Here is a 24529-nt window from a genome sequence, read left to right as displayed (position 1 = left end):
TCAAGGTTGTATGTTAACCACGCTACCATTTGTGCCCCCAGTAGCTCAACCGAGTTGAAACAGAATGAGCTGAATACGAGCGTGACCGGTCTGCCAGCAGGCACCAGGGTGACACTGAGCGTGGTGACTCTGGCCGGGGACAGGATAGGGGAGAACTCCTCTGTGTATGGTTACACTGGTGAGTGTGGACTGTTAAAATAAAATAAAAACTATGCTGGGCAATATACCAATATTTATTGTGTATCTTCTTATCAGACTTACCATCGTGTTGATATATACCTGTACAGTATATACAGTACTGTGAATTGTGATACACAATTGTATTTTCTAAATTAATGCTAAAGAGCAAATATTGAATCAGATTTCTCACAAAATGGATTCATGAAATGTTTATGAATGTCCGTTTGAAAATAACATTTAAAAATATACAATTTCAGTTTGATAACCGTGGCACAAGTCCCGTTATCATGCGGTCCAGTATGATGTACATCAAGTGGATTGTCTTTTTTGTGATTTTCTATACCTAAAAGCATGGGTGTAAAAAGTACCCAGAAATTATACAATAAGTGAAAGTATGGGCACCGTCTCAAAATCGTACTCAAGTAAAAGTCAGAGTATCTGGCTAAAAACACACTTGAGTAAAAGTAAAAAACTTTTCTACTTTAAATTGTACTTAAGGCGCGGCCGGGTAGCGCAGCAGACTACGCGTCTGTCTACCACCGCAGACACAGTGGGATCGAATCCAGCTGCGGTACCTCCGGCTTGGTCGGCCGTCCATACTGACACAATTGGCAGTGTCAGCGGGTGGGAAGCCGGTGAGGGTGGGTCCTGGTCGTTGTAAACAGCGACTCTTACAGTTCGGTCGGGGCGCCTGCACAGCAAGGGAAGGATCTGGGGGAGGTAGTGTGACCCTTCCACACGTTACACTCCCCCAGTGAGAGTCTGCGCTGCCAGGTGAAAAGAAGCGGTGGGCTGGCTGCACATGTGTCGGAGGAAGCATGTGATAGTCTCCGCCCTCCCAGACGGACGGTAGGGGGTAGAGTGTGCAACGACCAGGAAGGGAATTGGGAATTGGCATAACGACTAACATTGGGATGGGAGAAAAACTGAAAAAGGAGGGGGGAGAAGATAATAAAAATAAATGTACTTAAGTACTATAAAGTAAAAGTAAAAAAAAAAAATGTATTGCAAGGGATAGACCAGGGCCCTCATTCATCAACCTGACTTACGCACAGATTTGTGCTTAACCTGTGCGTACGATCATTTCTAAGCAAAGAGTGGGATTCATCAATTTCAACTTGAACTTGACTCCGTGCTTACGTGTACGCACAGGTCAGAGCACACTTAGCTGACGCCCAGTGGTAGAATATCGTTACTACGCACAAGCGCTCCTCAGTACATGCATTCGTTCCAACGCGGAAATAAAGACACTGGCCGTGTTCCGCTTCTGTATGACCCCCGTAATTCATTATAGTTCATTGTGAAATAGCGATATTAGTGTAATTATTGTCAAACCCTAAATAGCATGTGGAATAGGTCTTTCTCTCCGAATGAATGCAGGTTTATATATATAGCGTTATGGGGTGCACTGACTGCGCTCGCAGGAACTGTTTTCAGAGATAGCATCAGATAGGGATGAATGAGGGGCAGTCTAATTGCAGAGAGAACATAATATTAACTAGAGTCCACTACCCGAGACACCTCCTTCATTTGTACCGCAATTTGGGACCCAAATTGGAGCTACGAGCTTAAAAGCTTTTCCGTGCTTATTTGATCAAGGTCCAGCTGCAGAGCCGGAGAGACAGACAGCAGAGAGACAGACAGACAGACAGATAGACACTGTTCCACAGTGTGTGTGTGTGTGACCACTAGTCTCCTAGTAGAGACCCCCCCTCTGGACCACCTCCCAGTAGAGACCCCCCCCCCCTCTGGACCACCTCCTAGTAGAGACAAGTTTTCTGAAATGTATGTTTATATATGCAAATGAGGCACTTCTCCATTAAATATGTGGACATTTATGGATGCAATAAGGCAAAATGAAGTAAAATGAACAACTAAATGTGTGTTATTGACGTTTTATTGTCACTAGTTTCATAGAAGACATGTTTAGGAAGGAAAATATAACAGAATCTCAAAATCAACAAAAAAGGTATATTTGCCTATTCACCTGCAGTGTCTCGCCTTAATCCTCATCTTCGTCTTCTTCCTAGAGAAGTCTCTACTAGGAGGTGGTCCAGGGGGGGGGGGGGGGGGCTGAGTCTCTACTATTAGACTAGTAGTCACACACACACGCACGCACACACACACACACACACACACACACACACACACACACACACACACACACACACACACACACACACACACACACACACACACACACACACACACACACACTGTGGAACAGTGTCTGTCTGTCTGTCTGTCTCTCTGCTGTCTGTCTCTCTGCTGTCTCTCTCAAAATAGTATAAGTGCTATCTTGGCCCTGAGAGTTGCTCTCCGGCTCTGCAGCTGGACCCTCTCAAATCAGCACGAAAAAAGCTATAAGCTTATAAAACGATTTAATATGCTAAACTTCGTTTTAAATTCCTTAATTCACTTTTGTTTATTTCATAAAGATTTTCCCGACATAATGATACCTGCCCCGACCAGATCCGTGACTCTGTTGGATACAGATGAATTATCTACTCAGAAAGCTTATAAAACAATTTAATATGCTAAACTTTGTTTTTAAATTCTTTAATTCACTTTTGTTTATTTCATAAGGATTTTCCCGACATAATGATACCTGCCCCGACCAGATCCGTGACTCTGTTGCGATACAGATGAATTATCTACTCAGAATAGTATTATAAAGTGGCTATCTTTTATGCTGTAGATCACTGCTGGTGTGTGCAGAACCTTTATTTCAGCGGGGACTGTAGTATTTATTTGACGTTACTGTACAATATATGTGTATTAAAAGACGGAGCTGTCTTTTATTGTATTATAATAATTATTAATATTAAAAATAGATTAAGAAAGGCATTCTTATTCCAGCATGCATTAATGACACTAACGGGCAACGGCAAAACAGTGGTCAATGGTCTTTATTAGTGTTTGCGGTGTCCAGGCAGCAATGGTCTTTTAGGAAGTTAATAGGTATAATATCCGACAGTGTACAACACCCTCGGTTTAGTCCATTCTTCCACATTTCATGGGGGTGTCCATTACCGTATATGGTTAATCGGGGCGGTTTTGGTATGCAAATACTTAAAACAGTGCACGAGCTCAAACGTAGGATCAAAGTCATATTCATCATGACAGGTGTGCGTAGAACCTGCATACGCACGTGTGATGAATCCCGATTTTCCTGTGCGTACACTGATTCTACATTCTGTGCTTACGTGTGAAAATAGAACATATTCTACGCACAGGTTGATGAATGAGGGCCCAGGGGTCTCAAACTCATTCTATCGTGGGCCAAGTTTTCATTTTAACTACACATTGCACCAGGTGAGTTAGTTGAAGAGGTGAGCCAATTAGTGAAATCATCAGCTGGTGTTTAGGCAAGGCTGGAATGAAACCAAGCATACACTCGGCCCACAATGGAATGTGTTATGCGATAGACAATGCTGAAATTTAAAAATAGGACACTTTTTTGCATTAAAATGATTGAATGCACTTCTCCATCGAATTTGAAAAAACATGTCAAGGTAAACTAACATGGACGGCATTCACATCACAGCATCCAGTTCAGTGGCGGCTGCTGACCAAATTTTTTGGTGAAGCACAAATTATTATATTATATTATATTTATAAAACATCCCCCAATGTGTGTGTCAGTAGTGGCTGGTGAGTTAAAAAATTGGGGAGGACAGGAGATAATAAAGAAGTACAGACACAGTGTGGTTATGCAGACAGCAGACAGACACTACAGTTAAAGACAACAGGCACTAGTAATAAATACCTTGGAGTAACTCTTGACACACACCTCACTTACACACATCACAACAATAGCTTAGTCAAGAAGGCAAATCAAAAACTATTTGTTTACAGCAAGATCAGACCATTTCTCATACACACAGTCCTCATATCCCTCCTAGTTACACATACACACAGTCCTCATATCCCTCCTAGTTACACATACACACAGTCCTCATATCCCTCCTAGTTACACATACACACAGTCCAGGTCAGAGAGCTCAGAGCTGTCACTTGGACATTTTTGAAGGAAAAAAATCACTGGCATTGTTTTTTTCACAGAGGAAAACATTTCTAATAAAAAAAAATAATAATAATACAAAATTTAAAATATATATATATGTACCGTATATTACCCTTTCACTGCCACACGACAGAAGGTTAGCCCTTTACTATCACACAACCGACGGCGATGCGCCATCATTAGCATCATTAGCTCCGCAAATGCGGAGCTAATGATGCTAATGATGGAGCATCGCCGTCGGTTGTGTGATAGTAAAGGGCTAACCTTCTGTATTGTCACAGTGAAAGGGTTAACCGGCTGTCGTGTGGCAGTGAAAGGGTTAATAATAATATATATATATTTTTTTTGTCTGTATATTCTAGTGAAGTACTGCCTCACTAGTTGTCATGCAATAACCTCCACTGATCCAGTTGTAAAGTTGGTCAAACTACAGCCTTCATCACTCGTACTATCGTTTGTGGCCATCTTCTGTAGCTTGTCATTCTTCTGATAGCAGATCCCCGCTTTCTAGTCTTGCACAAGGACCAATCAGCATGGGTATGGGCAGGTTCATTTTCCATTGATGGGGATTTTGTCGTATATTCTAATCAATATCTAAGGTTATTTACAGTACAATGAGGTTGCTATCTGGAAGGAAGAAAGATCATAAGTGATGGTCTTCTCTACTGAGTGGAGAAATAAACTGTGCAGCCCAGACAAAAGGAACTATAGTTCAACTCCAAGCGTTTATTTAGCCTCTGGGCTCAGAGTGAATTCAGAAGGTTGTTGTTTACATACAAGGATTATTTCATAGTACATCAAACATGTTTGTACATAGGCTTAATAAGGTTTGCACATCAAACCTAGTATCAGGGTTTGTACGGGTGCTGGAAATCCTTGAAAATGCTTGTATTTCAATGTGCTGTTTTCAAGGTTTTAAATGTGGTTGAATTGTGTATAAAGTGCTGGAAAGTTATTGAAATTGTAATTGCACTTTATACTTTCATAATAAATCGCTATCTGACTGAATAGTTTGTTTTTTAGACAAAGAAATTAAATAAGTCGGAGCGACTCGAGCGAGCCTATTTTGCGTTCGCCTTTCACGCAAAATGAAATGTGGCTGGGCTCGACCCGTAGTTATTTTTTTACCTGTGCCATCTGAGAACAGCGCGCGTGTGTGTGTGGCCAACATGCCGGGAGGCTGTCGTTTTAATGAGCTCTGGCTTGGAGATATAAAATATAAGTCATGGTTAAAAAGAGGAGAAAATCCCAGAGTAGCCGTGTGCAACATATGCAGAAAGGACTTGCAGATCTTTACCATCTTTCGAGCCACATGAAAGGTGAGCCAATGAGCATGGATGTTATCTCGGCCTGGCTCGCCGAGTTTGAGACTACAAGACTCCACACCTGTCTCCGTAAATGTTCGTTATAAAAATACCACTTCAATAATAGAAATAGTCAAGTCAAAGAAAATGCTCAAAGCGACTCCACAACACTAGTTCCATTCGTGAGGAAATGGGGTTGGTTATATTGACAACGCTTGACAACAGAAGTTTAAACATAACTTCATATTTATTGGTTATTCGTTTCTTTATATCATCCAGTTGTCATCTCCGTGTGTAGCCCCTTTCGTGACTTTCGGTTTGCAAGCCTGTGGCTTTTGTGACCGGAGTCACTTGCCCACCCGCCCCGATCACCCAGTAGCGAAACGACCAAGCGTCGTCAAGGGGCTCGCGGTGTGTCAAGAATACATCAGATCTGAATTTCAAAGATACCCAGCGTACAATATGGGTCTAACACAGCTTCACGATGGGGTCTGGAAGCTCGGAGTTGCTAATAAACAGTTTAAAACATTGTTACTCGACGAGTGGTATTTACAGACCGAACGTCCATCTCCGCCGTTGGTGTCACAGCGCATGCGCACCATGCGGCGTTCACGTTACTGGGAAGAAGCGGAAGAACCAGAGCACATCTCGTTGCTACAACTAGGAAGCCTTCACGCTTTGACTCTATATATATCTATGGATGAAACGCCCACATCCATACTTCCGCAATTCGTGACGTGAAGTGGGAGATATGGGGTCTATAAAAGAATCCCATATGTCCTAGTAGGAATTACCACTAGGAGGCTGACGTGAATGGTTTTTCCCAGTCGGAAACTGGTTCTTCCGCTTCTTCCCAGTAACGTGAACGCGGCATGGTGCGCATGCGCTGTGACACCAACGGCGGAGATGGACGTTCGGTCTGTAAATACCACTCGTCGAGTAACAATGTTTTAAACTGTTTATTAGCAACTCCGAGCTTCCAGACCCCATCGTGAAGCTGTGTTAGACCCATATTGTACGCTGGGTATCTTTGAAATTCAGATCTGATGTATTCTTGACACACCGCGAGCCCCTTGACGACGCTTGGTCGTTTCGCTACTGGGTGATCGGGGCGGGTGGGCAAGTGACTCCGGTCACAAAAGCCACAGGCTTGCAAACCGAAAGTCACGAAAGGGGCTACTCCGTGTGTTAAACTCTTCCTGTTTACATTCGAGTGTGACATCATCACCTACGGCAGCTTAGACGATCAAAACGCAAACCTAGAACAAAACCCGAGGGGGGGGGGGCTCTCGCGCGTTCTCGCTCTCGCTCTCTCTCTACATTCAATGATTTAAAGTAGCCAAACGTTACAGTATAAATACTAACTGGATAGTTGATGATATAAACATTTAATTTCATTATCTGAAATATTCTAAAATCTTGTCTGCTAATAAAGTCTGCTATAAGCCATTATCCCTTTGTGTGTGATTATTATTTTCTCACAGTAGTGTGTATATATATATATACATCTGTCTCTCTGCTGTCTCTCTCAAAATAGTATAAGTGCTATCTTGGCCCTGAGAGTTGCTCTCCGGCTCTGCAGCTGGACCCTCTCAAATCAGCACGAAAAAAGCTATAAGCTTATAAAACGATTTAATATGCTAAACTTCGTTTTAAATTCCTTAATTCACTTTTGTTTATTTCATAAAGATTTTCCCGACATAATGATACCTGCCCCGACCAGATCCGTGACTCTGTTGCGATACAGATGAATTATCTACTCAGAAAGCTTATAAAACAATTTAATATGCTAAACTTTGTTTTTAAATTCTTTAATTCACTTTTGTTTATTTCATAAGGATTTTCCAGACATAATGATACCTGCCCCGACCAGATCCGTGACTCTGTTGCGATACAGATGAATTATCTACTCAGAATAGTATTATAAAGTGGCTATCTTTTATGCTGTAGATCACTGCTGGTGTGTGCAGAACCTTTATTTCAGCGGGGACTGTAGTATTTATTTGACGTTACTGTACAATATATGTGTATTAAAAGACGGAGCTGTCTTTTATTGTATTATAATAATTATTAATATTAAAAATAGATTAAGAAAGGCATTCTTATTCCAGCATGCATTAATGACACTAACGGGCAACCAAAACAGTGGTTAATGGTCTTTATTAGTGTTTGCGGTGTCCAGGCAGCAATGGTCTTTTAGGAAGTTAATAGGTATAATATCCCAGTGTACAACACCCTCGGTTTAGTCCATTCTTCCACATTTCATGGGGGTGTCCATTACCGTATATGGTTAATCGGGGCGGTTTTGGTATGCAAATACTTAAAACAGTGCACGAGCTCAAACGTAGGATCAAAGTCATATTCATCATGACAGGTGTGCGTAGAACCTGCGTATGCACGTGTGATGAATCCCGATTTTCCTGTGCGTACACTGATTCTACATTCTGTGCTTACGTGTGAAAATAGAACATATTCTACGCACACGTTGGTGAATGAGGGCCCAGGGGTCTCAAACTCATTCTATCGTGGGCCAAGTTTTCATTTTAACTACACATTGCACCAGGTGAGTTAGTTGAAGAGGTGAGCCAATTAGTGAAATCATCAGCTGGTGTTTAGGCAAGGCTGGAATGAAACCAAGCATACACTCAGCCCACAATGGAATGTGTTATGCGATAGACAATGCTGAAATTTAAAAATAGGACACTTTTTTGCATTAAAATGATTGAATGCACTTCTCCATCGAATTTGAAAAAACATGTCAAGGTAAACTAACATGGACGGCATTCACATCACGGCATCCAGTTTTCCGACAGCGACCCGTAGTTATTTTTTTTACCTGTGCCATCTGAGAACAGCGCGCGTGTGTGTGTGGCCAACATGCCGGGAGGCTGTCGTTTTAATGAGCTCTGGCTTGGAGATATAAAATATAAGTCATGGTTAAAAAGAGGAGAAAATCCCAGAGTAGCCGTGTGCAACATATGCAGAAAGGACTTGCAGATCTTTACCATCTTTCGAGCCACATGAAAGGTGAGCCAATGAGCATGGATGTTATCTGAACATTTTTCACATTAACATTAACAGCTTAAAAAACAAATTGGATGAAATCAAACAATTATTCATAAATGGTAAGGCAAACATACTGTGCTTCTCAGAAACTAAGCTTGACGATTCTGTAAAAGATCCAGAGATAGAGATTGAGAACTACTCAATAATTAGGAATGATAGGAACAAACATGGAGGTGGTGTCTGTATGTACATACACAAGGACACCAAATTCATCAACAGAAATGACCTGAATCATAAATCAATTGAAACTGTATGGGTGGAAATCCTATTCGAAAGGGCGAAATCCCTACTGGTTGGCACAGTCTACAGGCCGCCAGATCATAGTGACTTTTATGATACACTGGATGGGTGTTTAGCTGGAGTTGAGGATGTAGACAAAATTCTTATTGGAGACTGGAACACGGATATGCAACGAAAAGATGCACCCGTCTTCAAGTCATTCAGTAGGTTTTGTGATCTGCACGGCCTCAGCCAGCTAATCACCCAACCCACACGTGTATGTGAATCAACTCAGACTACCATTGACCTCATTCTGACCTCCGACAAGTCCAAGATCTCCAAGAAAGGGGTTATAGCATGCGGGTTAAGTGATCATTATATGATATTCTGTACCCGCAAAAAACTAAAACAAAGGCTGGCTGCCACAAAACAGTCACATCTAGAGACCTCAAAACCTACTCTAGCGAGGCCTTTAACCTTGAACTGGAGAGCCTGGACTGGTCAGATGAACTCAATGGTACACTGGTTGAAGAAACATGGCTTGGTTTCAAAACCAAATTCTCAACAATACTAAACGACATGGCCCCCCTAAGAACCACCAGGGTAAAAAATCGCGCTGAGCCGTGGATGCACTCCGAAATACTGGCCGCTATGAAAACCAGAGACAAAAAATGCTCTGAGTTTCGTAAAAGTCAGTCAAAGCTTACTAAAAGCACGAGCAGTGAACTCCAAGCCCACGTGACTGAACTCAAACTAGAAAGAAACAGACTAAGAAACGACGTAAACTCCATGATCAAAACTGCAAAAAAGAATTTCATCAATGACAAAACTGAGGAAAACAAAAACAAACCACGTGAACTTTGGAAATTACTCAATAATCAACTAGGATGCAGTAAAAAACTTAAAACCAGATTCTCAAACATAAACATAAAAACGGACAACACGCTCATCACAGACAAGCTGGATGTAGCCAATTACTTAAACATTTTCTTCACAAACATAGCCACAACACTGGTAAACAAACTACCCTCCCACTCAGGGCTTTATGGGGTAGAACACATAGTAGCTTACTACAAAAACCTAGGGGTCCGCAAGGACGACTTCAAGCTGGAAATGGTAACAACAGATGAGGTACTCAATAAACTGAGCGCCCTCCAACCTAACAAGGCCACTGGCCATGACAACATCCCCTCCAAATTCCTCAGAGACTCAGCAGCCGCCATCACCCCAATCATCACACACATAATAAACCTCTCCATAAAACAGGGACACGTCCCCAAGGACTTCAAAATTGCGAGGGTGACCCCTCTGCACAAAAAGGGCAGCAAATTAGACCCAGGCAACTACCGCCCTGTTTCTATTCTCACCTCCATCTCGAAAGTCATGGAAAAAATAGTCTACGAACAGGTCGAAAAGTACCTAGCGGAAAAAAATCTAATCTACGAATTCCAATCTGGCTTCAGAACATCCCACTCCACTGACACATGCCTTCTCTATTTGAATGACCACATCAAACAAGAGGTGGACGCAGGCAAATACTGCGGCATGGTCATGCTGGACCTACAAAAGGCCTTTGACACGGTCAATCACTCCATTCTGATTGACAAGCTAAAAGCAATTGGTTTTGATAGTCTATCAGTGAGCTGGATGCAATCCTACCTTGAGGGGAGGGAACAGATGGTGGAGGTAAACGGTACCCTATCCCCCCCCCTCACAGTGAGCTGTGGTGTTCCACAAGGAAGCATACTAGGACCGCTACTGTTCCTAATTTATGCAAATGACATGTCGTCAGCTTGTGACTGCAACTTGTTCCTGTTTGCGGACGACTCAGCCCTGCTGGTCTCTGACAAGAACAAGTTACAGGTTGAAAAAACCCTCAGCTCGGAACTAGGCAGAATCTGCATATGGCTCGCTGATAACAAACTATCATTACACATGGGCAAAACAGAGTCCATTCTCTTCGGTTCAAATAACAAACTCAGCAAGACCGACGGCTTCTCAGTTACAGTGGGTGACAATATTGTCACAAGGAAAGATGAAATTACCTACCTGGGTTCCATCCTAGAGGCTAATCTCTCCTGTGACAAAATGGCATCCAATGTAATAAAAAAAGTCAACCAACGAACTCGATTCTTGTACCGGATCTCCTCTCTGGTAAACAAGAATACCCTGAAGACTCTGGCAGGAGCACTCATTCAGGGGTACTACGACTATGCTTGCACCTCATGGTACCAAAGCACCTCAAAGGCGCTAAAAACAAAATTACAAACATCTCAAAACAAACTGGTCAGACTACTGCTTGACCTTACTCCTAGAACCCACCTCACCCCTGCCCACTTTGACAACCTAGGATGGCTTAGAGTAGATGACAGAGTACAGCAACTTGCAATGGGCCTGGTCTACAAGATACACTACACGACCAAGGTACCCATGTACATGGCAAAATACTTCCCAAAGGTCAGTGAATACCACGATCACAACACCAGAGGGAGCTCCACAAATCATGTTAAACCCAGATTCGGCTCAAATAAGGGACTAAACACGTTTCGCAATTATGCCACATCAATGTGGAACGCCCTACCCAAAGCTGTAAAGGAATGTGGATCACTACCCACTTTCAAAACCTCTCTCAAGAGACACCTACGGGAGACTGCAATTCAACACTGGCCCCTGTAAATATCCTAACCCAACCCCCTCCAATGTACAGTCATTTACCTAGTATGGTTTTGTCAATAGTCCAATGTACAATTTTGTTTGTTTGTACAGAGTCTCCCCCCCCTCAATGTACAGTTTTGCTTGCTTATACAGTGTGCCCCCCCCCCCCCCCCAACCACCTCCAATGTAAATTACCCAGTATGGTTGTCAATATCCCAGTGTACCCAACCCCCCCCACCCAACCTCCTCCAATGTACAGTTTCTACGTCAAATGTATATACTCCCTTTTCTTGACTCCTTCTGTATCACAAACAGTACTGTATTTGCAAATCTGGTATGTCATAAATGTATAGATGTAGCAGTACTGACTATCTGTATGTCATGTATGTCATATATGTCCTGATGAATTGAAAATGGGGGACCCTGGTGGAAACAAGACGAAAGTCTTTCTCTGGTCTGCATCCCCTTAACAATTGTGTGTATTGAGCTGTACTGTATTGTACCCATTCTGCAATCTGTTAATAAAGTTTTCAATCAATCAATCAATCAATCTCGGCCTGGCTCGCCGAGTTTGAGACTACAAGACTCCACACCTGTCTCCGTAAATGTTCGTTATAAAAATACCACTTCAATAATAGAAATAGTCAAGTCAAAGAAAATGCTCAAAGCGACTCCACAACACTAGTTCCATTCGTGAGGAAATGGGGTTGGTTATATTGACAACGCTTGACAACAGAAGTTTAAACATAACTTCATATTTATTGGTTATTCGTTTCTTTATATCATCCAGTTGTCATCTCCGTGTGTTAAACTCTTCCTGTTTACATTCGAGTGTGACATCATCACCTACGGCAGCTTAGACGATCAAAACGCAAACCTAGAACAAAACCCGAGGGGGGGGGCTCTCGCGCGTTCTCGCCCTCTCTCTCGCTCTCGCTCTCGCTCTCTCTCTACATTCAATGATTTAAAGTAGCCAAACGTTACAGTATAAATACTAACTGGATAGTTGATGATATAAACATTTAATTTCATTATCTGAAATATTCTAAAATCTTGTCTGCTAATAAAGTCTGCTATAAGCCATTATCCCTTTGTGTGTGATTATTATTTTCTCACAGTAGTGTGTATATATATATATATATATATATATATATATATATATATATATATATATATATATATATATATATATATATATATATATATATATATGTGTTTGGCTAAAGTGGATAGAAAACACAGTACTGTGCAAAAGTCTTAGGCACCCAAGAGTTTTTATATAAATGGTCTTAGATGTAAATAATTTTTTTTATTAGTGTGTCAGTAGACTACTCTTAGTACATTTTCACAAAATAATTTTTTAAAGCATCTTCATGGTTTAATAATGCAAACATATGTTGCAGGGACTTATTATAATCATCATATTGGCGTGACTGTATGCATCAAAGGGTTAAATCAAGCATTTTTAAGTGCTTTAGAGGAAATGTCAAAATATCGCGATACATATCGTGTATCGTGATATGGCCAAAAAATATCATGATATCATTTAGAGGCCATATCGCCCAGCCCTACATCAGGGTCCCCCATGTTCAATTCATCATGACATTTATAACATACACGACATACAGATATACAGTGCGTTACTGCATATAACCTAAACAACAATGGTGTTTCCATGATTTACTCACATGCAATCAGCTCACAGTAGTCTCTGGATGGGCGGTAGTGAGAGACGCAGAACCCCCTGGTGGGGGTCTGGCCTGTCTCTCTAACAATGCGTTTATCATTTATACTCAAACTGATGTCATAATTTGACTTGGTCCATAGCCAATCAGTTATTTCTATATATTTGGCGTTCTGTTCCAATTGGTTCTTGATTATTTGGGGGCCGTCTGTTTCTTGCATTCCAATCAGGTGATCTTCTGTGGGGGCTGTCTGCCCCCCCACCGATCTCCTCGTCGTGTGTTGTCCTGCAGCAAACAGAAAGGGGTCTGTTTTGGCCCCCTCCTTTGCTGCTATAGCATTCTTCCACAGAGGCATCTCCTATTTAAACATTTTACCAAGTATCTCTAGTGTATTATGAATTACACTCTTCCAGTATTATCACAGTTTTACTCTTTTGCTTACATTTTGATACTATGTGGTGACCTATATTAAGAGACATTCACCAAGGTGGGCTTGTGCCTTTAAGAGTGTGGGTTGTACTGGTTAGGGGAAAGGTTAAATGCCACTTCCGGTTCCGGGTGACGGGTTGTTGTTATTGTAAATGCTATGTGCAGGATAAGTAAAGTACTCAACTCGACCTACGTCTCTGGCTCACTACTTTCTTATCGCCACATTGGTGACCCTGTGAAGAACATTTGTTAACGTTAAATTAGCATTAGCATTATGTCTCAAGACAACGGCGTCGCGCAACCCCCAAGCACCCGCGCCGAATGCTAACGACGCTAATATGAACATTTACGCTGCGACCGTCAAGTTGCCCGACTTTTGGCAGCATAATCCCCGGCCGTGGTTTCAACACATCGAAGCCCAATTCCAGCTGAGAGGAATAACGCAGGATATAACCAAATACTTCCATGTGGTGTCGGCGTTGGATGCTTCGACGACGGCACGGGCGATGATGCTGTTGGAGGATCTGCCGGCAGCTGACAAGTACAATGCGCTAAAGACATTCCTTCTGAAGCTGTATGAACTGTGAGAGTTAGAGAAAGCGGACCGCCTGCTGTCCCTCAACGGCCTCGGTGACGGCAAACCATCAGAGTTAATGGAGAAGATGCTGGCTGTGCTGGGATCAGCAGATCCCTCCTTTCTGTTCACGCACATTTTTCTACGGCAGCTTCCAGTGCCTGTGCGCACGGCACTGGCCAGTTCCCTCCTCTCCTCCACCAAAGACTGTCGCGGCCTGGCTGCAGAAGCAGACAGGGTTTTCCTGGCCAACAGGCAGCAGCAGTTTGTCCATGCACTGCTGCCCCACCAGGGCACCTCAGCCCCACCACTGGATGTTTATACAGACACCGCGGCTGCGGTGACAGCCCGACGCCAACCCGACGACGGGCTCTGTTATTACCATGCCAGGTTTGGGGACAGGACCAAGCAGTGTCGCAAGCCATGCAGCTTCAAGGGGCAGGGAAACGCCAGGGCCGGCGCTCATTAGTGGCTGTGGGTGCCGGCCATGACTGCAAGCTGTTGTTCATCACTGACTCCTTGTCCGGCCGGCGGCTGCTGGTGGACTCGGGCGCACAACGCAGCATCCTGCCGGCACAGGGCGTGGACACCATGGACAGCGCTTTTGGGGCTGCCAAGACCACGCTAGCCAACGCTGCTCTGCTGGCGCACCCCTCTCCCACTGCCCCGGTCGCCCTCACGACAGACGCCTCTGACTATGCAGTGGGGGCGGTGTGCGAGCAGTGGGTGGGCGGGGCCTGGCAGCCACTGGCCTTTTTTAGCAAACAGCTCCGCGACAACGAGCGTAAGTACAGTACTTTCGACAGGGAACTGCTGGGTCTGTTCCTCGCCACTAGGCACTTTAGATTCCTGTTGGAAGGCCGCCAGTTCACTGCCTTTGTGGACCATAAGCCGCTGACGTTCTCCATGGCCAAGACCTCGGAGCCGTGGTCGGGACGTCAGCAGCGGCAGCTATCGGCGATCTCCGAGTTAACCACGGACATTCAACACGTGGCGGGCAAGAACAACTTTGTCGCCGACTGCCTCTCTAGGGTCATCGGGTCCGTCCACTTGGGACTCGATTATGCCGCCATGGCGGCAGACCAGGCCACAGACTCGGACATTCAGGCCTACCGGACGGGCCCTACTGCACTGCAGCTGGAGGATGTGGTGTTTGACACAGCTAATGCCACTCTCCTCTGCGACATCTCCACTGGCCAACCGCGCCCTATGGTGCCTATGGCCTGGCGGCGCCGGGTTTTTAACATGATCCACGGTTCAGTAGTTGTGGCTCACTACTTTCTTATCGCCACAACTAAACAGTTGATTAATAGATAACTTGATACGTATTTTACCAGACTAAGCTTTGGTAATTAAGCCTTATTTTCTATATGGTTTACCCCAGGAGTGAAATGACACTATTATCTTCATAATTAGTTTGACATTTCTAAATGGCATTCAAATACCTTTTTTCTAATATGGTTTAATTAGTTTCAGTCTTAACATTCTGTAAGCACATTCTTCTTGTTATCTAGTTTGGGCTGGTCTGCTGTGGCCCCATTACCATACAATCCTCAGTCACACGAGTGGGGGTTGAGTGGCTGTTTCCTTCTGTTCTAAGCAGTTAAGTACATTTGTTTAGAGTGGGGGTTTGAAATGACTGTCTCCTGAAGTCTGCTAACAGTTGAGTAATCTGTTTGTGTGGGGGTTGTCTGAAACCTCTCCCAGCATGTCACACTCCGCTTCAGCAACACCAGGCTTCTTGCATTTTGGTTTTCTAATTATACAATTTTTTTGTTATGAAATACACAGTCAAGGATACCACAATTTGATTGGCTGTTTTTATATAAATTGCGGCCGCAGGATTAATAACATTAACGTTAGTTCGGTCAGAGAAACTTTGTATTTTGTAGGTCTGCATTTTAAATGTAAGGAGTAAAAAGTATGTTTTTTTTCTCTGAAATGCAATTGAGTAAAAGTACAAGTATACAAACCTAATAATACTTGTGTAAAGTACAAATCCCCCAAAACAGAACTTAAGTATTGTAACAAAGTACAATTACTCAAGTACTTTATACCCCTGCCTAAAATATATTCGAACCAGATATGGTGATATACCCATTGTTATCGATAAAGGTCCTTTTAAAATGGTAAAATAAAATTCCTCAAAAGTCCTTCTAAATATTGTGATATTTGGTGTATTGCCCAACCCTTGTACTTAGATGGTATTGCCCAACCCTTGTACTTAGATGGTATTGCCCAACCCTTGTACTTAGATGGTATTTCCCAATCATTGTACTTAGATGGTATTACCCAGTCCTTATACTTAGATGATATTGCCCAGCCCTTGTACTTAGATGGTATTGCCCAACCCTTGTACATAGATGGTATGGGCAGGGTAATAGTCTAGTACTCTAGTTTGTATCTGAATACAAAAATATGAGGAAAAAATCAAACTGTGTAAACTATGTAAACTCCTTTATGCTGTGTCTGTGATTGGGCCTTCGCTTCGTTCCTCTCCCTCTGACCCACCTTCTCACCCCCGTAGCTCCGAACCCGGTCGAGGTTTTGAACTTGTCAACTTCAGCGAGCAGTCTGAGCGCCAGCTGGAGCCTGCCCACGGGGAGCTATGAGTCTTTCACCGTCACGCTGAGCGGCCAAGCAGAAAATCGGAAACGGAAAGACGTCCTGGAAACGCACATTATCTTCCACCAGCTGAAGGCGGCGCTGGAGTACGCGGTCACGGTCCTCGTGGTGAACGGAAAGCTGGAGAGCGAAGAAAAAAGGAGCTCCATATTCACCCGTGAGTAAAAACGTGCTTTGGAGTACTTTCTCTCTCTCTGGAGTCTTTGGAGGTCTTTATAGGACGTTATATTACATCAATGCATCGTTGTGCTGGTCCGACAATGTCAATATTCGTTCGTCATTATGCCAATTCCCAATCCCCTTCCTGGTCGTTGCACACTCTACCCCCTACTGTCGGTGGAGGGCGGAGACTATCACATGCTTCCTCCAACACATGTGTACCCAGCCCACCGCTTCTTTTCACCTGGCAGCGCGGACTCTCACTAAGAGAGTGTAACATGTGGAAGGGTCACACTACCTCTCTTAGATCCTTCCCTCGCTGTGCAGGCGCCCCGACCGAACTGTAGGAGTCGCTGTCCACAACGACCCAGACCCACCCAGACCCACCCACCGGCTTCCCTCCCGCTGACTCAGCCAATCGAGCCAGTATGACGGCCGGCCAAGCCGGAAGCAACGCTGACAGCTGGATTCAATACCAGTGTCTCTTGCGTTGGTGACGAGCGCCTTGTCCGCTGCGCCACCCAGCCGCCTAAAACTCTTTTTTTATGCTTTTGTACTTTTCCTCCCATTCCCAAATGTAGTCGTTATGCCAATTCCCTCCTGGTCGTTGCACTGCCCTACTGTTGGTCTGGGGAGCGTATAGACTACCACATGCTGCTCTACTGTCAGCCTGGGGAGGGTGTGTAGACTACCACATGCTGCCCTACTGTTGGTCTGGGGAGGGTGTAGACTACCAGATGCTGCTCTACTGTTGGTCTGGGGCGGGTGCAGACTACCACATGCTGCCCTACTGTTGGTCTGGGGAGGGTGTAGACTACCAGATGCTGCTCTACTGTTGGTCTGGGGAGGGTGCAGACTACCACATGCTGCCCTACTCTCAGTCTGGGGAGGGTGTAACTGGGTTCACGCTATCTCCCTCAGATCCCCCTCCCTGCTGAACAGGTCAACCAGTAGGAGTCACTATTGCAATGACAAGGACTCATACCCCACTGGATTCCCACCCGCTAACACTGCCAATTGTGTTCGTAGGGACGGACTGACCAAGCCCAGAGGTACCGCTGCCGGGAATTTAACCCGGGTCTCTGCGGTGGTAGGCACTGTGTGTATGTGTAACTAGGAGGTGAAATGAGGACTGTGTGTATGTGTAACTAGGAGGTGAAATGAGGACTATGTGTATGTGTAACTAGGAGGGATATGAGGACTGTGTGTACGTGTAACTAGGAGGTTTCAAGTTCAAGTTCAAGTTTCTTTAATAGTTGTCATACAGAAGTACAGAATACTTTTATACAAAATGCTTCTTACTGTTACGCTCCAGAGACTGTGCTAGACAAGATAGTATGAAATAAAATAGTATAGCATGTAAAATAGAAGTACAAAAAGGTCACAGTGTTCAGTATAGACATATGTACAATGTTCGATGCAGAATAGAAGTAACTGAGTTACCATACAATATACAATATTCTATGCAATGTACTAATATACAATACTATATAGTGCAGAGCAGAAATGGGATGAGGTACAATTTAGGTACAATTTACAGTAAGGTGTACAAGTTGTAGTGCAAATCCTTTACCAATAAATATAAAGTGTAAAGTGTGTTTAGGTGATCTAAAGTGTGTAGAGTGGGTGCTGCAGTGTGTTGTTTGTTTAAGTGAGTGTGTGCGTGTGGGTGTGTGTGCTGTGTGCATTTGATGGTTGTTGCATAGTGTTTATTGTTCGTTGAGCAGCCTGATGGCCTGGGGATAGAAGCTTCTTCTGAGTCTTTCTGTGCTCGCCTTAAGACTCCGGTATCGCTTGCCTGACCGCAGTAGTTCAAAGAGGCAGTGGTGAAATGAGGACTGTGTGTATGTGTAACTAGGAGGGATATGAGGTCTGTGGTTATGTGTAACTAGGAGGTGAAATGAGGACTGTGTGTATGTGTAACTAGGAGGTGAAATGAGGACTATGTGTATGTGTAACTAGGAGGGATATGAGGAATGTATGTATGTGTAACTAGGAGGGATATGAGGAATGTGTGTATGTGTAACGTATGGTTATTCTATAACCCTAGTTACATGATACTGGCTGAGCGTCTCGCTCTGCTACTGAGATAACCCCTTATCTCCACGCACCTAGCGTGCACGAGAAACAAAAACAAACAACGCCTCACCCTTCCCAGTTCGATTTCCATAAGCGGAAAACCTCCAAGGGACCTCAGGGCGCTAAGAGCGAGACGCTCAGCCAGTATCATGTAACTAGGGTTATAGAATAACCATACGTTACATTTCAACTGGCCTCGCGTCTCGCTCTGCTACTGAGATAAAGGGCAGAGCGGACACGCGGCCCGATAAATGCACCCCCTGAGGGCCCATAAGCCCCAGCCAGGGAGGAGGGGAGTCCCGTCCACCCGCCCGTCCTAACGAAGGGGGGGAGGCAGTCAACTCCACCAAAGTGCGAAAAGGGGGAAACAGGCACCCCTGAACACACAGCACAGGCGGGAGCACGTGTGACACAGCACCCCACGGTCCACACCCACACACCTCTGCTAGCCCACCTGATGGCGGGATGCAGGAGAGGTCCCGGACCTCAGGACCGCCTGGGAGACAGAACCCCCAAACCTAACGAAAGGACCCGGGGAGGACCAGGAGGCCGCAGCACAGATGTCCTCCACAGAGGCCCCCCCTAACAGGGCACCAGAGGCCGCCACACCACGAGTGGAGTGCGCCCTGACGCCCCCAAGGGGAACCTGTCCAGCCAACGTGTAGCAAAGGGCAATGCCCTTGCACAACCAATGTGACAGGCGCTGCTTGGATAGCGCCTTACCCGCACGAGGGCCACCGTAACAAACAAACAGTTGAAGCCCTGAGATCCTGCGTCCGACTAAGGTAAACCCTCAGTGCACGGACAGGACACGACAGGTGAAGGCTCGCCTCCAACCCACTAGCGTGAGGAGGCGGATGAAACGCCTGAACCACAATATCCCTGGAGCGAAAAGAGCTCCGGATATTCTTTGGCACGAAGACTGGATTAGGCCTCAGAGTCGCACCGCTATCGGTCCGAATAGACCGACTGAGAGAGAGCACACAGCTCACCCACGCGCTTAGCGGAGGTGATGGCCAAAAGGAACGCGGTCTTAAAGGACAGCCGATCCAATGGCGCCTGCTCAAGAGGCTCAAACGGGGCCTCCGACAACCGGCCCAGGACCAGTTGGACGTCCCAACTCGGAGACAGAGAACGTCCCACAGGCTTGAGACGCCGAGTGCCAAGCAGGAAACGTTTCACGAGAGGGTGGCTGAACATCGTACCGCCCTCAAAACCCACGTGACAAGAGGATATAGCCGCGGCGTATACCCTCACTGTCAAGGCCGACAGCCTATTCAGAATAGACTGGAGGAAGGAAAGAACAGAGTCCAGGGGGCAGGACACTGGGTCCAGGCCCCCAACCTCACACCACTCTTGAAAAATACGCCACTTGGCGGCTACGTGGTGCAGTGGGCAAGGCGCTCAACACGAATACTGGAGAGTGGGCTCGAACAGGTACGCTTCCCTGTTCGAGCCCAGCGCTCCACATTGCTTTCAGTTTAGCTGGCACTAATACACATTGGCAGTATTAGGGGGAGGGAAACTGATGGGTGGGGATTGGGCGTTGTGGACAGCGACTCCTACAGGTCGGTTGGTGCGCCTGCGCAGTAGAATCAGGAAGCGACGGGGGCGGGGCCCCTCCAAAGCCCAGATCCCTGACGCTGAAAGATCGAGCCGCGCAGGTGGAAAGATGCGACTGCTGTTACCTCGAGTATCGGCGGGGACTCGTGCTATGTATGACTTAGTCCACATTGCAGCCGGCTTGTGGGAGGCATGAAACAGCGTTCAAAGACAGGGGAGGGTTGAATTGGATGATACGAAAATTGGGGTGGGAGAAAAATAGAAAATGGGAGAAAAAGTTAAAAAAAAAAAAATACGCCACTTACCTGCGTAAACCGTGGTAGTGGATGGGGTGCGCGCGTTCCGGATGGTGTTAACCACAGTAGGGTTAAGACACATCCCCTCGGGGAGCTCCCGTAGCTCACCGCATATCTCGCCGCTATTTCTGCGTCGGGTAAAACCGTGCTCGTCACGGATCTGGGGGACACGAGTTCGATTCCCGGACCCGCCGTCATTTCTCAGAATGTCTTCCCCTGCTCTACATCCCATTTCAACCTGTTTCTGTTTGACCAGAAAAGCGATAAACGCTAAAAAATAAAGTAAAAAAAAAAAAAGACACATCCCCTCCAGGTTCTGCGTGCCTGAGAGAGGGCCCGCGGTGACCACGGAACAGGTCACGGCGGGGCCACCAAGAGCTGAATCAGGACCGGGAACCACACAGCCGTGCCCCGGTCCGGCATGATCAGGATCAAAGTCCTGCGCTCCTGACGTACCCGCTCCAACAGCTGAGCTATCAGGTGTATGGGGGGGAACGCGTACAGAATCCCGGGGGGGCCACGGATACACCGAGAAGGCATCCACTCCCAGAGGGGGGTTGTCCTTCCGACTGACCGAGAACCACAAGGGGCACTGGTGGGACTGTCTGCTCGCAAACAGGTCCACCGTGGCCTCCCCGAACCGATCCCAGACCTGCCTGACTATGTCTGGACGTAGTCCCCACTCGTCGGGATGAGGACCGCCCCGCAACATCACATCCGCACCCACATTCTCCCTGCCGGGGATGTGGAGAGCCCTCAGGCTGCACAGATTGAGAGACGCCCATAGCCAAAGGTCGACCGCCGCCCGGTGCAGATGGGGGGAGCGTACTCCTCCCTGTCTGTTGATATACGACGCTGCCATCGTGTTGTCCGTCCTGATCAAAACATGTCTGTCCACCACAAGGCGGCCAAACCGCTTGAGGACCAGAAGGACGGCCTTCAATTCCAACACATTGATATGTAGAGCAGACCGGGCAGCATGGAATTGCCATGTGCCCTCTACTACATGGGCCCGACACGTCACCCCCCATCCCGTGAGGGAGGCGTCGCTGAAGACCGTGACGTTTGATAGCCTGCCGCCCATGGGGACCCCGCTGGTGAGGGCACCAGGTCTCCCCCAGTGGTCGAGATCCCCCAGTATTGACACGGGAACCATCAGCCGCTTCCACTTGTCTCTCACCGGGTCTATTTTCATCCTGGAAAACCACCTCTGTATCCTCCTCATGAAGAGGAGGCCAACAGGGACCACAGTGTGAGCAGATGCCATCATACCGAGCAGGCACATCACGGACAGCGCTGTCACCGTCCTGATCGCGCTGAGAATATCCTCCCGTCGCCGCTCTGAGAGGGTTGCCCTCATGGGCCCTGAGCTTAGAACCAAGCCCAAGTACTCCACCTGTTGACTGGGAAGAGGAGTACTCTTCTTCCAGTTCACAGCAAAACCCAGGCTGGTGAGGTGTTCCACCTGGCGATCTCCTCTGACCGGCTGAGGACCAGAATGTCGTCGAGGTAGAATAAAATTCGTATCCCCTGACGACGCAGAGAGTCCAGCGCGGTCTCCACGCACTTGGTGAATGTGCGAGGAGCCAGAGAGTAGCCGAACGTCAGCCTCTGGTACTCGTACACTATGCCCTGAAAAAGGAAGCGTAGGAATTTCCTGTGAGGAGGGAAGATCGGGATGTGAAAATACGCATCCTTCAGATCTACGCACACACTCACTTTAAACAAACAACTCACTGCAGCACCCACTTACACACTTTAGAACACCTAAACACACTTTATATTGATTGGCAAAGAATTTGCACTACAACCCATACCTCAGTACACCTTACTGTAAATTGTACCTAAATTGTACCTCATCCCATTTCTGCTTTGCACTATATAGTATATTGTATATTAGTATATTGTATAGTATATTGTATGGTAACTCAGTTACTTCTACTTGCATTGAACATTGTACATATGTACATATTGAACACTTGTGTCTACGTACGTGACTTTTATTTTTTACTGCTATACTTATTTTATTTTATACTTATCTTTTTTGTCTAGCACAGTCTCTGGAGCGTAACAGAAAGAAGCATTTTGTATAAAAGTATTCTGTACTTCTGTATGACAACTAATAAAGAAACTTGAACTTGAACTCTATGGAGGTGAACCAGTCTCCCACTCTGACAGCGCGTAACAGGTGTTTGACGGTCAACATTCTGAACCTTCTTGCCACAATCAGAAGATTGAACGCGGACAGGTCCAGTATAGGTCTGACACCTCCCGATTTCTTGGGCACCAGAAAATACCGGGAGTAAACGCCACACATCGCGTCCTCTTTTGGGACCACGACGATGGCCTGCTTCGCCAACAGAGATTGGATCTCGTCGGCCAGAGCTGTCACTGCTGCGGACCCTGACAATAGGGCCTCCCTCAGCATTCTCTCCATCCACCTCGATATATGGCACTCCTGTAACCATACGTGATGATAATCCCAAAGCGCACCCAGCCGCCAACTGGCGCTGGTCCGCCAGGAACCGTAGATAGGAGGCCCGGTCCCACCCGCTGTGTGTTGCCAACCCTGGACTCGCCAACCGCGCGAGCAGGGTGTCTCGTGGAGCCGGGATATCACACCCTGACTCTACCAACGAGGCAATCGCACCCAAGGGGGGACCCCGACAGAAAGGGCCGGTCTGATACGGGGGGAGCGGCCATCACCCCTGGTGACATAAGCTCCCCCGCTGAGCATCTTCCCGGCATAGACTGCTGAGGATAGCCTGCTCTGCAGCTGGACATGCAAGGTGTGTGGTCCCCACACTGCCCGAGTCCCTACACACCGTAGCCCTGTAGTGATATTACTACCACCCAAACCACACGTGCCTGACTGACCACCGCCGTCTTCCGGTCGGGGGAGGCACTAACGTGATACCCGGCCTGGCGAGGGCGGGGCTGGGGCAACTCACGCTGCGACCTCCTGGGCCTAGAGTTCCCCCTCTGACAACCTTTTTTAGATACAGGGAACCCTGCTCTGTCGACAGACACAACACCAGGCTCACCACACACAGACGCAGAACGTGTGGTGTGGGAGCCGCTTTACAGCACAGCATTCTCACAGGCAGACCCAGGCCTAGCTAGCAACTGGGTGTCAGCCCCTGTCCCCATGAGAAGCAAAACGTGGGGCCGCTTGCGCTTCACTGGAAGCACGCGGCCCGCAGCCAAAGGGAACAAATCAGAGCCCTGTGTCCCGTAGTGTAGCGGGGGGGAGTAACTGGTGAGCGTGCTAGATACAGCTAGACGGCAACGTTTTTTTAGGGCGTGCTCATCTAATGTAGCCGATCCCTCGGCCGCCGAGGCTGTCGGCCTTGTGATCACCTGTTTTCTTTGTGCCCAGGGTATCTCAGGCGGGGGAAACATGGCCGCCGGTCGGGGGCCTCGCCGCAGCCGCTGGCGAGGCCGTGCTCTCACCTCTGGCTGTGTGGTGTGGGGCGGTGTGGGGCCCAGGTCAAATACCGCCCGCGCCCCTGCGGACAGACCAAAAAGTCCCTCTGCAGAGAGGGGAGCCCTGAGGAGGGGAAGTCTTCTCTCCTCCTCAAGGGGAGACTGTTTCAACCAAAGATGCCTGTGAACAAGTGTTGACAGCATCCTAGCCCTCCCTGCGGTTATAGCTTGCGGCTTCTACC

The 24529-nt window shown here is 46.5% G+C and overlaps 1 protein-coding gene across 1 annotated transcript in view; it reads left to right on the top strand.

The window, feature by feature from the left end:
- LOC311226719 (receptor-type tyrosine-protein phosphatase eta) overlaps nt 1-24529 on the top strand; it is a gene marked incomplete at its 3' end in the record, with an annotated part of 102669 nt that overhangs the window by 77093 nt on the left and 1047 nt on the right. The window contains exons 6-7 of the mRNA XM_084312131.1: nt 42-178; nt 16667-16921. Coding sequence (XP_084168257.1) covers nt 42-178; nt 16667-16921 — 392 coding nt within the window. The remainder of the gene's footprint in view (nt 1-41; nt 179-16666; nt 16922-24529) is intronic.

The sequence above is a fragment of the Notolepis coatsorum genome (assembly GCF_963971535.1).
Source record: "Notolepis coatsorum genome assembly, chromosome: 4".
Classification (NCBI taxonomy): Eukaryota; Metazoa; Chordata; class Actinopteri; order Aulopiformes; family Paralepididae; genus Notolepis; species Notolepis coatsorum.
The sequence above is the reverse complement of the archived record's forward strand: the minus strand, read 5'-3'. Positions and strand labels throughout refer to the sequence as shown.